Raw genomic sequence first — 15,539 nt, forward strand, 5'->3', positions numbered from 1 at the left:
GCAATTTCCTTGCTCCCTTCTTTACCTCAGGCCCCACCACAGGCCAGGCAGAGGATCACTGTAGTGGCACATTTGCCTGTGCCAGCCCTTGTTTGAAAATCCCAGGTCACTGCACTACTACAAAACTGCAGCTGGTGCCAAATAGCAATGTCTCCTCTGTCTCTAGATGTGCTGTAACCAATGGCCTTGTTCCTCACAGATAAGTTATCTGTGTTCACACACCAAGTGTCTCAAGGAGGAGCAGCCAAAATACAGGAGGTTAAACTCTCCCAGAGCCATCAAAAGTGATACAGGAGGAAACAGCATGCAAGCTAAAACAGCAAGCCAAAGTCTACTGTTTAAAAGATGCAGAGGACTTGCTTGAGTCTCATGGGATTTTTAAGAACTCGCCTCACACGCGTTTTTCAAATCAAAGGCTTTGTGAAAAGAAATTTTTAGCATCTCACATCAACATTCTACCCAAATGGTCATAATGTAAATTAGAATAAGAGCCCCAGTCTTCATCACACCAACCTCTCATCTCAGTTCTTCAGCTACAGCTTTAGAAGTTGACCAGCTGCTAGCAAGTTTCTGCCTAACATTTGAACACAAAGGAAAAAGTCACAGAAGTTCGGATATATAATACCCAATTCATTAATTCCCAAGCCATTTCAGAAGCCAAAATCTCGTTTCTTGCAGAAGGTGGATTTTTGCTTAGCTTGCTGTCTTTTCAAAGTCATGGAAAGATATTTGGCACCCAGAATTCCATTACATGAGACGTTTCTTGTTTTAACAGGAGGCTTAATTGAAGGCTTTTAAGTGTCTAAGTAGTATGCATGAAGCTTGGCACCTTCCAAAATCAACAGAACTCTTTTGCCACCTATACAGAGAGGGATGCCCATTAACACCTTGTCACGGTGCTGCAGAAACTTAACACAAGGAATGAAAGATGGGTTACACGATTTGGCTGTGACAATAACTCTAAAAGGACAGCAAAGATCAGTTCAGGACAAAACATACTTTATTGTACTGTAATGTCAGAAGTACAAGAAAAGTACTGCAGAGAACCATGCTAATGGCGCTTCCAGGCTGGGGTCTGTGAAGGACAGAAGTACAAGATAATGGGGTACTACTGTACTCAGTGCAAAAACTGATTCATTTGAGGCACAAGTACACTATTGTTTAAGCAGCTTGATTCAAGCACAGCTCTGGTATGTGATCTACTCTGTTTTCTTTCTATGTGACATTTCTGGAACAAAGCTACCTTGACATAAAAGAGGCAGTAGATTCAAGTCAGGGGTGTCCAACTTGCCACTTGGCAATCCAAAAAGGTTAAGAAAAATACTCTGCATAGTCACCCTCCACATCTTAGTTTCAGATATGGAGCTGTGGCTAGAGAAGAAAAGTTATTCTGAAAGGTCAGAAGCCAGATCTGTTTGGCTGGGTGGGGTTCCCCCCCTTTCCTACATCTGTGGGTAACTTATTTCACATGGACCACAATTTATCCAGTAAGAAAAAAAAAAAAACAAAACACAACCAACTAATATCTTAGGTAAGAAATCATACATATCTAACATTCAAATAAATTTCAGCCCTTGAGATCCTAACTTATGGCTTAAGACACAATGAAAGTGTTTGGGCACCCTTGAGTTAAGTTAATGAAGAGCATTTTAGCTAAAAAAGGCAAGCAAGATCACTGTTTTAAACAGAGCTGACCTCTACAAGAACAAAGCAGGAATCCAAGTCACTAGTTACTACTAGGCTGACATGTACTGCTGCCCAGAAAGATAAAAACGTAACATCACAATGAAAAGGTTCAACAAAGTTGAAAGACAAAGGTTTCAACACCAGAAGCAGCATTTGAAAACAAGCTGTTTAAGTTAATTTTTTCAAGAGATGCAGATTGCATAACTCTATGCATGAACAAACATGCTGGCAATCTTGTCCTTTTACACAGCAGCTGTGTTTAACCTAGGAAGTTCTGGGTTTAAAGAAAGCTACTCAAGAAGAATTAAGATTTGCAATTCCCTGTCTAACTTAATGAGATTAGTAGAGAAACGAAAAAAAAAATTACTACAGAAACTGTAGTTTCTCAGTGGATCCCTATCATTACAAACACAGCTGGATTTGTAAGCAATGCAAGACTAAACAGACAGCTATTACTTTATATTATTACTATGCTCATAAGTTACATCTGTTAAAGTTTAAAAAAGCCAAGCAGTTTTGCCCTATTTCAAGGATAGTTTCCAATCAACACCAGTTTACACGGTGAGTGGGACTTCATGAATAAACAAGGAATGGTGACATCTTTGGGTCAAGAATGACAAGAAATAATGGGCTCTGTGCTACCAATCAACCTCAACAAGAATATGGCACATGGGCCAGCCCAAGCTGTACCAACACTGAACCTTTAGCACTCAGCACAAATTCGGATCTCTTCACTTTAGCTAGCAAACCAGGTGAAAAGGCTGGGTTAAAAAAAGCCCAAAAAACCAAAAACCTAACTAAAAACTTCAGCCAAAAGTTGGAATATACTTTTTAAAAAAATCTGTCGGTCTAAAATAACTTGATGCTGACATCAGTTTGTGCAAACTAAAAAAAAAAAAAACTCACTGAATTTCTCTCCAACAAAAGACAAATCCTGCAAATATTTTCCTTTTAGCCCACTGTACCTGAAGATACAATCTCAAGTCTAACAGATGTAAATGAAAGAGAGAAAAAGTTACAGCATCTGCACAACATTCTTTCTACAAACAGCTGCTGGAGGGAAAGTAAAATATAAAAGAAATCAAGAAAGGAAGGTTCCATCTGAAACATTCTGACAATCTTTCCCACTGTGTAGTCCATGAATCCGACTCTGATGCTAAGGTGACAGTGTATGTAAGCAGATTTGTTGTTGATTTTATTACATTTGAGTTTGGATCGAAGCGCGGCGGCGCGGCAGCGGAGCCTCTTCAGGAGTTGTCGGACGGCACGTGCTCCTCGAAGCCCTCGCTCTCCCGCACCAGGGCTCTCTCCAGGATGACACGGCCCTCCTTGTAGCGCTGGCTGTCCTCGGTGGCAAACTCATAGATCCAGCCCAGTTTGCTGTTGCAGTTCTTGCAGCTCACGTCCCGGACCATGTGGCGGCCAGTGAGCATGACCCGGTCCTGAACTTCGCTGTACTGCAGATTTACCACCTGGGACACACACACAGTGCACAGGGAACACGGAGGGTTAGTCTGGGAAAGGACTAGCAGCACCTTAGAAGGAAACAGTTTGTGGCACTGCACACCAAGTGAAAACCTTAAAGTGTAAAAAATCTCCTTCATGAGAAGGTAACACCTTAAAGATGTCCTTCACAGTGATGTAAAACCCTCTCATGCTAACTGAGAGATAAGAACTGCTAACACAAAATATGCAAAAGTGCTGTGTTCTGGGTGAGAAGCTCCCAGTGAACAGCTTGTGAATTTATATTAAACCAGCTGTAATGTCTGTAACCCATTTCTAGCAGCTGACATGTTCACCAAGTCCCAGAACTCAGAAACAAAATATTAAAAGAGTACTTCTTTCAAAGTCTTGTGGTACTTTTGAAATAATTACCTAAGAAAAAGCCAGGGTCAGTGGCTGAGAATGTAGATATGAAACACATACCTTTTTGTGTGCTATATCAGCAGCTTAAAATACACTTTTAGCTTCTTTTGCACCACATTCTTTGAAAAATTGGTGTCAGAACTGTACCCACACTGCTGATCTGCAGATTCTTAAAGATGGGACTGCAAGTGCTTTCTCAGCTTTGCACCCGACTGCCTCAAATGTACAGCTTCTGACTGCAGAAATGCAAAAACTCAAACTGCTGTAATTAAACCCCACTATTTAACATAAAAAATCTGAACTCCAGGATCCAGAGTTTATTGGATGAGAAAGAAATCTCTCACTACTGACAAGATTCAGAATACCAGAAATTCCAGAGCAAAACATAGTTAAGACACTACTGAAGCCTCTATCAACTCTACCCATGGCCAAATGGCTTATAAAAAAAAAAAAAACAAAACTAAAATACACCAAGTATTATAATATCAGGAACTTTGCAAGAAAGCAAGGGACACCCACAATTGTTCCAATTAATCTAAAGGACAAGTTTTTATGCAAGGTTAATAAAAAATCCTAAAATTCACTCAAAAATCCTGACTTCTGTATTTCAATCTATTGGATCTGATCAATCAAAACCATTAAACAAAATTAGAGTATTATTGCCTGTAAAAAAGATTGTGATTGATTACGGCAACTTAAGTTGCCAGATTACTGATAACTTAAATGCATTTCAGGAATTAAGCAAAATATTATCTAGATTTATTTTTTTAACTGCATAAAAGTGAAAATACCTTTGGAACCCCTTTGACAGACCCCAGATACTCTCAGAGTGAACCTGAGGTTCCTATTTCAGAAATCTCTGAAAACTCCATAAATTTTGGCCTGATGCCTCTATATGTAGTCTTCTTTATAACTGCAGTATTGCAGACAAAACTAATTTAGAATAAGTTTCCCATCAATTATAAATGTCAAATTTAACTTCAAAGATAGTAGAACAAAATAAAAATAAAACAGTAACTATGCAACACTTTATCCAAGAAGTTTTTTTCTATCTCGCGACAGATTCATATCCCATTTTGAAAAATTCATTTTTCAGAAGTAAATGAATAGCAGTTCCTCCAGCCTGTTACCAACCTTGTTAAAAAGAAAGGCCCTTCCTGTGGCCCCTGTGAAGCGAGTGGAGATGAGCTCGGAGCGGTTGGTCAGGATTGTGTCGCAGTTTGCACAGGAGAACAGGCGAGTGCCACCAATATGATCCAAAAAAATTCTTCCCATTTTTACAACTTAGCTAAGTTTATACTCAAGACCTGAAAGCAAAAACAAACACCATGTAAAAAAAAGCATTATAGCAAAAATAATTGAAAACCCCAAACATCCCACATGTATGGCAGAATATTCTTCAAACCAATTCAGCTAGTGATTGCTCAAAGTAATTCCTCTGTTGGTGAATTACTGAACTTACATTTTACCAAGACGACTTAAATACAAACTAGTTACATTAAATGAGAAAAACACAACCCAAAACCTTAAAAATACAGTTCAGACTTTTGCAGACTGGCCCCTACAGTCCTTCAACTCAGAAGCTTCCACTTCCTTTAACATAATGCTGAAATTCCAGTTCAGTACATTCCCAACAACTCACTCATCTTAGTCAGCACTAAGAAATGAAGCACTGAGAATTACACTGAGTCACTAAGACAATTATAGCTTAATTTTCCCAGGACACCCCCACTTTTTATAATACATATTTATAATGTCACTTCCCCATAGCTTTGCACAATTTATGACACACTATCACACACCACCACCACTCAGAATGTTGGTATAGCACCCTGGCTGCTGTATTTGACTTGATACTTCTTTGTTTCATATACACACCAACATAGGAAAGGTTTGGATGCTATTTCACATAACAAACAATCCACCCAGTCTTTACAACAGACAGTTTTATACATGAATGGTTTAAGTTGTCTAATCCAAACACAAAATACTGTGTCATTTATCCAAGATATTTCCAAAGCTATCACTAAAATACCTCAGCAACTCCAATGAGAAAAAAACAGAGCTTAAAAACTTTATAGAAGATGACCTGCATATGCTTGATAAATCAGCCTCTTCACTGCTCAGGAAAATTAAAGTGTCTCACCAACTTCACAGCAACTAACAAAAATTACTCAAAGTTAACTAGTGAGTAGGCACAGAACATATAGCCAAAAACTTAAATCACGAAGGATGATATAACATGACAGAGTAATTGACTTATGATGTTATTTCCCTTTCAACTGCAGAAGTTTTACAACTAAACTGCTATAGTTAAAAAAGTTAAATGAACCTCCATTTATGCTTCAGATGTGGAATAAGAAAAATGTATTGTCTCTGCTTTTGTCATGCAGAGCAATGCAAAATAAATCTGACACACTGCAATATTAGAATTGTGTGGGTTTGACTTTTCAGAATAGGAGACTGTGCTCCTATTAGAGCACATAGAGAAGTCAATCAAATTTTGTGCTCATCTAATTGAGCATTCTAAATCAAACACCATTAAGAAGCACACATACCTAATTTAAACTTATTTCAAGTTTTAGGGGATCAGTTTTTTAAAGCCTACTCTTGACATGCACAAAGCAAAAATGGACTAAAACTTGCACCTGCACACACAGAGCTTAACACACCATTTTTACATCTAAAAATGAGAAGTCACTGACACAACGATTTTTTCCCAATTGCTTTATTTCACAATTTGTTTTCTTACATTGTGAGGCAACAAAAAGGGTTCCTACTATTGAACAGAATGATTTTAGCTCAGGTTCCTTACCTTCAGATTTTTCAAATTACTATTAATCTTCTGTATCTCATCTGAAGGATATATAAAAATTATAAACAATGTCACGACACTTCCTTTTAAAGGTGATATAATACCCATTTCTCTTCATCAAAGGACAAATAAAGCAGGTCTGCATGTTAGAGGTGTGACTCCACTCAAAATATAGAAAGTATTTTCATTTAGATTTCCCTAAGATTTATACCTTTCTAATATGCCTTTAATCTTTCCCAGTAAGCAAAAGCAAAAAAAATTAATTTAAATGTGAATAGTGACATAATGAAGGAAAATCAACAGACAATAAGTGTGAATAAATAAGTATCAGTAAAAGTCTCCAGCCAGAAGAAACCACAAATACAAGCAATTAAGGCAATTGTAACAGATATGCCCATAAGGCACTTGGCCTAGGTCCATGTGCCATCCTTCCTAATTTTGGATGTTATATTTGTGTTGATTGTATTGTAGATTGAAAACAATGAACTGATTACAAGTTACAGTAAATGTGGAAGCAGCATCCAAAGGGGTATTTCTTTCAGAATAAACACAGTGCCCACCCTCCCAGTATTTTTAGAAAGTAATGTAACAAATCCAAACCTGTCCCTGTCTCACCAATAGCAACAAACACAGAGCTTGGTGTCCAGAACAGATCCTTTACACTGACTGACCCTGCACAGCATGACATTTGGGAAAATGCATCTAAACACTTCAAATGCAAGTGCACCACCTGCCTAAAATCATCATTTGTGTCAGTGCCCTCAGAAAAGCAGTAGCCCAGAGACTCTAAAAATGGAAATTAAACACTTCAGAAGGGAGCACAAGTGCAATTCAAACAAGCACGTTAGAAGTCACAGCAACATACAAATGTATTACTTCTGGATATGGCATTATGGCATGGACTGAAGTCTTGAGTCCCAAAGATAAATGCATAAATAAATAAATATACTCAAAGACCTCAGGCTGAAAAAATCTGCCCAGTAATACAAGGCCTAAAATCCTACTTATTTATGTCACCTTAAAGAGCTGAAATTAACCTAAAGTTGCAACAGAATCTAACAAACCAACTGGTACCAGAAAACATTTTTTCAGAATACAGTGCATAAGGAAACGTATATTCTTGAAATAATACACATTAAAAATTTAGAAAATTAAATTCTACAGTCAGCACTGTGAAGTCAAAACAATGTAGGTTTTGTGTATGTTTTCTTAAGAAACTACTAAAATACTGTAAGGTTGCTAGAGTGTCTAACATTTTCAAAGTAACCTCTACACTTAACTACCACCTGGTAGACTTCAGCAAAATGCATAGCAGGCTACAGCTACCTCTGACCTCAGTTTTGAATGTTGAATTCAATGAATTTTTAAGGGCTCAGCTGAAGCATTATAAAGCTAGTCACCTTACATTAATCTTTATGTTACTGCTCACAGTAGTAAAAACTAGGAAAAAAATTACAAAATGACTACTAGCAATACAGACTTAAAATGCCACACATTATAATGAATTTCCTAAAAAACTTAACATGGAAATTTTGCTTTTTCCTATCCTGTAAAATAGAAAAACTAATTTCAACTTGGAATCATTTCACACTCTCCCCTTCCTTTTTCTTCCCCCAAGCTAAAAACATAATGTTCACTTATAAGACCAAATCAGAAGGTACTTGCTATGGATAAAGACCCCTCTCTCCTTATGTAAGGATCCTGAATCCTGTAGGGTATACTTACTGCACACAGGAAAAAAACAGAAGCACAAGAGAACAAAGGGAAAGCAATTTTCCATTGCTCTCAGGCTCCTGCTCCTTACAAACAGAAGTGGTGTGTACAAAGTCACCCAAGTTAACGGTGCAGATTTTTTTCCTTATAGTTTCACTACCAATTGAAAAAGTGTGGGTGTCTATTTATGTTCACACATGCATAAATTATGTGAAAAAGCCACTTATAGGCAGCTTTGATAGGCAGTGGGAGGGCCCTCTTAAATGAGGAGAAGCCAAAGAATTGTAAAACATAAAAGCATTTCTTAAGCTTAAGATCCTCCAAATAAAGGGAGGAAAATACAGAAAGTGCACTTGGCCATTCATTCACTATTTACACTTAAAAACACAGAAAATAATTTTCACTGGTCCAGAGAACCAGAAAGGCTCCTTAGTGCTACTTACAGCTCCAGAAAGTGACACTACTGTATCCCAACAATTCCATCATGCTACCAGCAGAATTTTCAGAAGTAGTAGACAGGGATCTTGGTTCACAAAACCAAATGCTGAGGAAAGAACAGATTTTTTGGCCCATGACTGCACTTTTTAAATCAGCAAAGCATTCTCTACTGGGTATGTATCAGTGATGAAGCTCTATTGCTCCTGCATTCATGCAAATTACCAAACACAAGTCATTATATTAAATTAATGGCTGCAATGTAAGAAATTTATTTACTTTCCTTAAGAAGATATAAAGTATCTATTGCTTGTCAAATCCCCCCAGTTCCAAGAGAGGGGCACTTTCATGAACTGAGAGATGATGACACTGCCATTATCCAGCACCCAGACCACCTTCCTGAGAGGACCTTTAGGAGAACAATCAATGATAGCTCATATTACCTAGCAGGCCAGGCTTGCTGACAGTGCATGATTTTGACAGTACATTATTCTAGCATAAACCTTGATACCACTTCTCAACCATACTTCCTCCCTGCATGCTTCTCCAGTGAGTGCATGGACAGACAGGAAACACAAGCACTGTGGCTGAGTGCCATAATGTGTATTCCCAGAGCAGTAGCTCCCAGACTCCCCAGACACTTTCAGTGTTGATTTCAGCAACACTGAGCAACAACCATTTCAAAGGGCTGACATTCAACAGCTTAAATTTGACCACTGTCTGCACACACACCCTGAAGCACCACTTGGCTGCTATTTGTATTACCTCATCTGCCCACCTTCACCATCAATGAAGAATGAAAAAGGAACACAAAGAATTATTTATTAACATCTTTAAAACTAACAGTCAGTGCTTTCTTGTCCTGGAATGCATCTCTTGAAGATACAGGACCGTCAACACTTGGGAGAGCCAGCAAGCACTTTCTCTATACACACTGGACTGTGGATATTTCACAGGAGGAGCCTCAGTGTTGCTTCAGCACCATCTACTGCATTCACATCTACAACAGAGAACAGCTGCTAGTTAAAGGACAAAAAACTGTGACCACCTCTCTTTCACCATTTTACCAACCAAAACCATTTTCTTTTGTGAGCAAATAAGCATTCTCTACCCTTTGAGAAAGGGCTATGCATTCCCTAAGCACACTGAAACACTCTCAAGATGTACTTACCCTGGAACCAGGCCGAAACTTCATCACAGTATCTCAGGAACTGGGTTTCAGCTTCCTCTTCTTATCTCAGAGATGGACCAAAAGAGGAAAGGGAATTCTTAGCACAGCTACACAAGACCACACATTAAAGAATCACAAAGGAAAAACTAAAACTTGCTCCTCACCTTCCCAGGTTTCCCTGTTCACAGGTGAGGGCACATCTGAAAATACACACGTGGTCAGTCTCTTCGGAGGTCGGAGATTCAATGTCCACCACCAACTTCTGCAACTGTCCAAGCAAACAGGGCCTGGCCTCTGCCTACATGCAGAATTGAAACCACCACATGTAGCCAAGTGTGGAGAGAAACTGAACTGGAACAGCATACTGTGCTCTTCAGAACCATCTAGCTACTGTAGCAAACTGTGAAAGGAACTTAATACAGTCCAAGGACAGAAGAGGCGTTGGCACAGCAATGGAAGCTGTACCTAGATGCAGGGGACAGCACCCACCAACAAGAGGCTGCCTTGCAGGATGAAAACACCCTTGTGCAAGTTGCAGCAGTGTAATTTTGTATTGCAGGCTGCAGTAGCATCACTTCCTATCGCAAACTGGGTTTTATCCTAGGTAAGGCGAGCGCTGGGATATGGCATTTAGATTTGTTTATGTCGTATTGGTGCACTCAAACACTAATCCAGGGTGCTTCATTTCACATTTACAGAGAACAGAGCCACACAGATGGGTGCTTGTTTCTCATACAGCCTATCTCAGCATCTCCCACAGTGTAACTTAAACCCTCACAATACTCTTGCTAGATAACATATAAAAGTATTAGTTTACAAATGGTATCACACTCAGATTAATTTTCTTTCCCACCACTACAGAGTCCAAAACCAGCAACTAGACCTGTCACTTTGCTTCTTTTTCCCTTCATATTCCTCCTTTCCCCTTCCTAATTACTCCACTGTTTTTAAGAAAGCTGTATTTCCTTGTTTTGTAATAAATTTATTCTTATACTACTTAAGCAGTTGATATAACCTTTGTCTATGAATCCATTCTGCAACTTCTGAAAGCTAAACTACACATTTTCTGTTTTCATTAATTTTAGAGCTGAAGTGACACAAAACTTCATCCAAAGACATCTCCGATTTCATGAGTCATTAAAAATGAAATCCAATTAACAGCCTTTTAAGAAGTGGAATAAAGACAACCATCATCCAAACCAGCAATATCCAGCTGGCAGAAAGGGTGTCTATACACTAACTGTACATAACCAAGAGATTTTTATACTAACTAGAAAGGTCCTAAATGTAGGTAAAGGCTCCAAAATTAGAGAGCACCTTGCTAACAAGCAAGTACAGGCATTACAGGCATACAGTACACAGTGTACAGGCATTTCATCTACACATTTAGCAAGTAATTTTTTAAGTTAAATCTTGCTTAAGGGAATTGCGTATTTCAGTGGGAGCTGAGTTACCTAAGATTTCAACACAGGTCAAATGTTAGTAAACAAACATGAACCAACGACCTGACTTGGACAACATTCCTTCAAGCCTGTAATGCTTACCATGTTAAATACAGATATATAAATATGTGTACAGCCCTCAGCCCGTGACAGGTAACAAATCCAGCCTGTTCTTGTCATCTTCTCTGCTGGGCTTTGAGATGCAGTTTCATTTGTCCTCACACACTTGGCAACCACACTTGAAACTCACTCGTCATTACTAAAATCTATACACAAACAATAAGCTCTGCATCTCTAAGTATTGCTGTAAACACGGAAGTGAAAGTAGCAGATGACAGAAGCCTCCAAATAGTATTTTAAAAGACTGCTTTAGAAAAAAAGAGAGCAGCACTTAAAAACTGTTTGTCAACACACACGGCTGGAATTCAGCCATCCAGAATGAGGGTCCATATAAAAATATATGTACAGGATTATCTATAGAGCAGTTACATACAGTGATGTGAGGCAATGTTTACAACTGGGGAGCAAGTTCCCTCCTTTTCAGCCATCAGTCATAAACATTAGTTAAGCTAATGGTTAATCTAGAGCCATTAGTTGCTGACACCGAGAGCTGTTCTGTGATACCACTTTCGAAAGAGCCCTGCCCTGTTTCTCTCGCCTAAAACCGTGCATACTTACTTTGTTAATCTCTCAGTGTAACCCTAAACCCGGGCTTATTGTTTAAAGAAAACAAATAATTTATTAAATTATACGGCAATATCAGTCCAAAGCGCGCCCTTTATTCTTAAATAAATATTAATCTAATCTACATCTGCTTGCACAGTACAGCTGAGGGCTGTGCACAAAGTAACGAAGCAGACAGACAACAACCTTCGCATTCATTTTTGCTTTGACTTAGAACCTTTCCCCGAGCGGAAAAGCGCCGGCGGAACACCTCAGCTCCCTGGCAATCCACACTTCCATAGGGAAAACCCCAACCAACGCGCAGCTGAGCGAGCCGCGAGCACCCGCACCCAGCAAACGAGCCCCGGGCTGGATCGGTGACAGCCGCCCGCGGGAGGCACCTGTCCGCCGGGGACACGGCGAGCGGCGCCTCGGCCCGGCACAGCGGCGATGCGTCAGGCGGAGCCGCCGCCGTGCGCGGTGCGGGGCGGTTCAACCCCCGCGCAACCCCCGCTGCCGGTGCCGGTATCGGTGCCGGTATCGCGGCCGGTGCCGGAGCCGCGCACACACAAAGCCGCGCGCGCGGGGGCGGTGCCCGGCCCGGCCCGGCCCGCGCGCCGTCACGGGGGCGCGCGCAGCCAACCGGGGCCGGCCCGGCTCGCCCCGTCCCCCCCCTCCCGCCGCCGCCGGGCGCTGCCGGGAGCGCAGGAGCCCTGACAACAAACAGCAGGAAACAGCTGACGGGGAGGCACCGCCGCCGCCTCCGCCGCGCCGAGGGGCCGTGCCCAGGGCCCACCGCCGCCCCCGTTCCGGGCCCCGGCACGGCCCCGCGCCCACCCGCCCGGGGCTCCGCACAAGAACCGGCCCGAAAAGTTGCCCGGTGCGGGGCCGGGGGAGGAAGTTGTGTCGGCGGCGAGGGAGGGGACGCTCGGTACCGGCCCCCGCCGCGAAGGCTGGGCGGCGCTGGGAGACGGTGACGGAGAAGGGGACGCGGTGGGGGAAGGCCGGTGCTTTGTGGCGGCGCTGGGTAACGCACCGGCTCGGGCAGGGCCGGCCGCTGCCCCTCTCCGCGCCCGCCGCCGGACCGGACCGGAGCGGCTCGCCCGGGGCTCCGCCGCGGCCCGACAGACACAGCGCCGCGGCGCGGAGCGGCGGTAGCCACCTCCCTCCCCGGCCGCCCCGGCCTCCCCGGTAGCGCGGGGCGGACGCAGCCCCCGCCCGGTTACCTGGCGCCGGGGAGCGGCGGTGGCGGCGGCTCCGTACCCGGTGTCTCCCCCGCCCTCCACGGCCCCGGCGCTCCGGATCGGCCTGGCAGCTCCGCCCCGCCGTGGCCCCGCCCCGTCCGTCAATCAGCTCGCCGAGGCCCCGCCTCCGCCCCGCCCCTCGCTGCGGCCCAGGCTCCGCCCCCGCCGCCTCACGCTCCGCCCCGCCCCGGGTCGCCTCGCGGCCGCGCCCCGCGGGTCACGCCGGGTCACGGAGTCGCCGAATTACAGAATCGCAAAATTGCAGTTATAGAATTACAGAATCACAGAATCATCGAATCACCAAGGCTGGAAGAGACCTCTAAGATTACTTAGTCTGATCGCCCACTCAGCACTACCACGGTAACCTCTAAATCACTACACCACACCAGCCAGCACCATGTCCAGAACACCTTCAGGGGACGGTCACCTCCCTGGACAGCCTATTCCAATGCCTCACCACCCTAGCAATAGCAACTTTTTTTTTTCCTCTGGTCCTCTCACTGCAGACACACTAGAGAAGACCAGCCCCATCTCCCTACAGCTGCCTCTTGGAGAGCAATGGGCTCCTCCAGGCTGAACAGCCCCAGCTCCCTCAGCCATTGCTCACAAAATGTCTTTTCATGAGTCCTACTGCCCTTTGCTGGCCACACTCCAGCACCTCAATGTTCTTTCTGAAGTGGGAGGCTCAGAACTGAGGACAATACCTGTGCTGAGTGTTATAAATGAGAAACAAAAGTGTCAATATTCAGCAAAATTTAAATTGCTTTATTTTATATAGGCAGAGCCAGCAGCACTGGGGAGGCAGAGAGGGCACAGGCCACTCCATGCTCCACTGAACTTTGGTTTGCAGCTCCCTTTTATAGCATGGTTTCCTTGTAGTCATCAATAATTGTTATTTTTTGTTGTCATAATTTTGCCAGGTAAGCAGTGGTGGTCGGTGGGATTGCTGGTGAGTCTCCAGACAATTTGTCAAGTCCCAGAGATACCCATCTGGTCTGGGTAGATAAGGAAATGGCAGAAGTCAGGCAGTCTGGTCTTAGGGATAGGCTGCAATTGATTACACAAAGGCAGGGAACCTGATTTTGCAGAATCTGTTGGGCTGTGTGAAAGCCTTGCTTTGCAAGCTGTCAGTAGATACAACTTATTTAGAAAACATAATATTCATAACAGGAGGACTTAAAACAAAATAATTTAATCATATATTTTCCTTTCTTTAGTGTCATGCTTCATTTCAGACCTAAGTATTCTGGTTTATACAAACCCCAATGCTTTTATGATTAACACAAATCTTTTATCAATTATCACATGAGGATGGTGGTCAGGGCAGTGCTCAGCTCTGCAGGTCTTGGGGGGCTGGAGTCAGGTCCGGAGCTGGAGATGGAGCCAGGCCTGGAGCTGCTGTCAGAGCCAAAGCTGGAGCCTTATGGAAGCTCTCAGCCCTTCCCCATGCCATGTTCCATTTCCCAGGCACCTGTCAGCTGCTGCCCTGAGCCTGGTGCCCTCCACTCCCCCTCTACAGCCTCCCAGACCCCCCTGACTCCCTCACAGCCTGAGAAATCCCCACTCTTAGGGGAGCTGAATGCCAGAGCCACCCAACACCTCCCTGCACCCCTAGAGCCTCCATTGCCATGGACCTGGCTGGGAGGAAGGGGAATCCTTTTGCTACCCTGGCTGCAAGCTTCACCACCCTATGGGGCCCTGTGAGGGTTGGAGGTGTGGAAAGGCACTGAGATGACTTTTGGCAGCATCCCCACCTCAGTGAAGCTGTGACTCATGCTGCTTGCAGACTTGCAGGCCATTTTCACATTGAAATCTTTGTGGGATATCTTCAAACTGCTGCCCACTGTGGAGATTAAAGATCAGAGGAGAATGAGGCAAAGTGTGACCCTTGGCCATTGTTTGCAAAAACTATCAGTTTCCTGCCAGTTTTAAGTGCTCACAGACTGCCTTCTTCACAAATAGTGGTCTTGGACAAAATAAAATGAAAAAAAAAAATCCTTTTGCATTGTTGGTTATGAAAGAGAGATGCAAAAAGGCTCTGTTTTCCTTCTATGGGGGAAGCCATGCCATTTTAAGGATTTCTGTTCTAGAGAAAGTATTTTCATTCCTGGGTCTATCCATGTGGTATCACCAGAGGAGCTGCAGTAATGGATGAGGAATTCAAAAGGAATGAGTCAGCAGGATGCTCCTGTCATTTCACACAGAGGCAAAGGGGCATCTCTGTGAATGTACAGCACACAGGACATGCTTACATGCCCAGCTGTTGTTCAGCCTGTGTCTTTTGCATGGATTCTTTTATGAAAAGAAATGATGAGGTAGAAGAGAGCACAAAGCCTGTGCGAGGGTAGGTTGTCAGTGACATATCAACAACAACGTGCTAAGAGCTACTGTTTGCTTTGTACAGACCTCCAGAAAATCAGATCTCTTCAGCTCTGGCCTGATTCTGAGCAGAGCTGAGCACTGACATTTCTCACTGGCCTCTCATCAGCCTCTCTTTAGATCGT

The 15,539-nt window shown here is 43.1% G+C and overlaps 1 protein-coding gene across 6 annotated transcripts; it reads right to left on the reverse strand.

Moving 5' to 3' along the window:
- Positions 1–978: 978 nt before the first annotated feature.
- YPEL5 (yippee like 5) lies at positions 979–13,159 on the reverse strand. 6 transcript variants are annotated; one of them, XM_079298626.1, is made up of 7 exons: positions 13,018–13,149; positions 9,851–9,984; positions 9,687–9,746; positions 9,360–9,515; positions 8,524–8,924; positions 4,687–4,859; positions 979–3,158 (listed from the first exon to the last, which is right to left on the reverse strand). In XM_079298626.1, the coding sequence occupies exons 6-7, from the start codon at positions 4,825–4,827 to the stop codon at positions 2,934–2,936; spliced, it is 366 nt and encodes a 121-aa protein (XP_079154752.1). In that variant the 5' UTR covers positions 4,828–4,859; positions 8,524–8,924; positions 9,360–9,515; positions 9,687–9,746; positions 9,851–9,984; positions 13,018–13,149; the 3' UTR covers positions 979–2,933. The 6 variants fall into 6 exon arrangements, with proteins under 6 accessions (XP_079154752.1, XP_079154749.1, XP_079154750.1 ...); XM_079298623.1 differs by having other exon boundaries at positions 9,687–9,751; XM_079298624.1 differs by lacking the exon at positions 8,524–8,924 and having other exon boundaries at positions 9,687–9,751.
- Positions 13,160–15,539: the final 2,380 nt, after the last annotated feature.

Source organism: Erithacus rubecula (assembly GCF_903797595.1).
Source record: "Erithacus rubecula genome assembly, chromosome: 2".
NCBI classification, from domain to species: Eukaryota; Metazoa; Chordata; class Aves; order Passeriformes; family Muscicapidae; genus Erithacus; species Erithacus rubecula.

Bases quoted from the DNA above. Each gene is read 5' to 3' on its own strand.
- YPEL5 (XM_079298627.1), bottom strand. From the start codon at position 4,827: ATGGGAAGAATTTTTTTGGATCATATTGGTGGCACTCGCCTGTTCTCC. The intron at 3,159-4,686 runs GTTGGTAACAGG...TGTGTGTCCCAG, and splicing joins GGGCCTTTCTTTTTAACAAG to GTGGTAAATCTGCAGTACAG.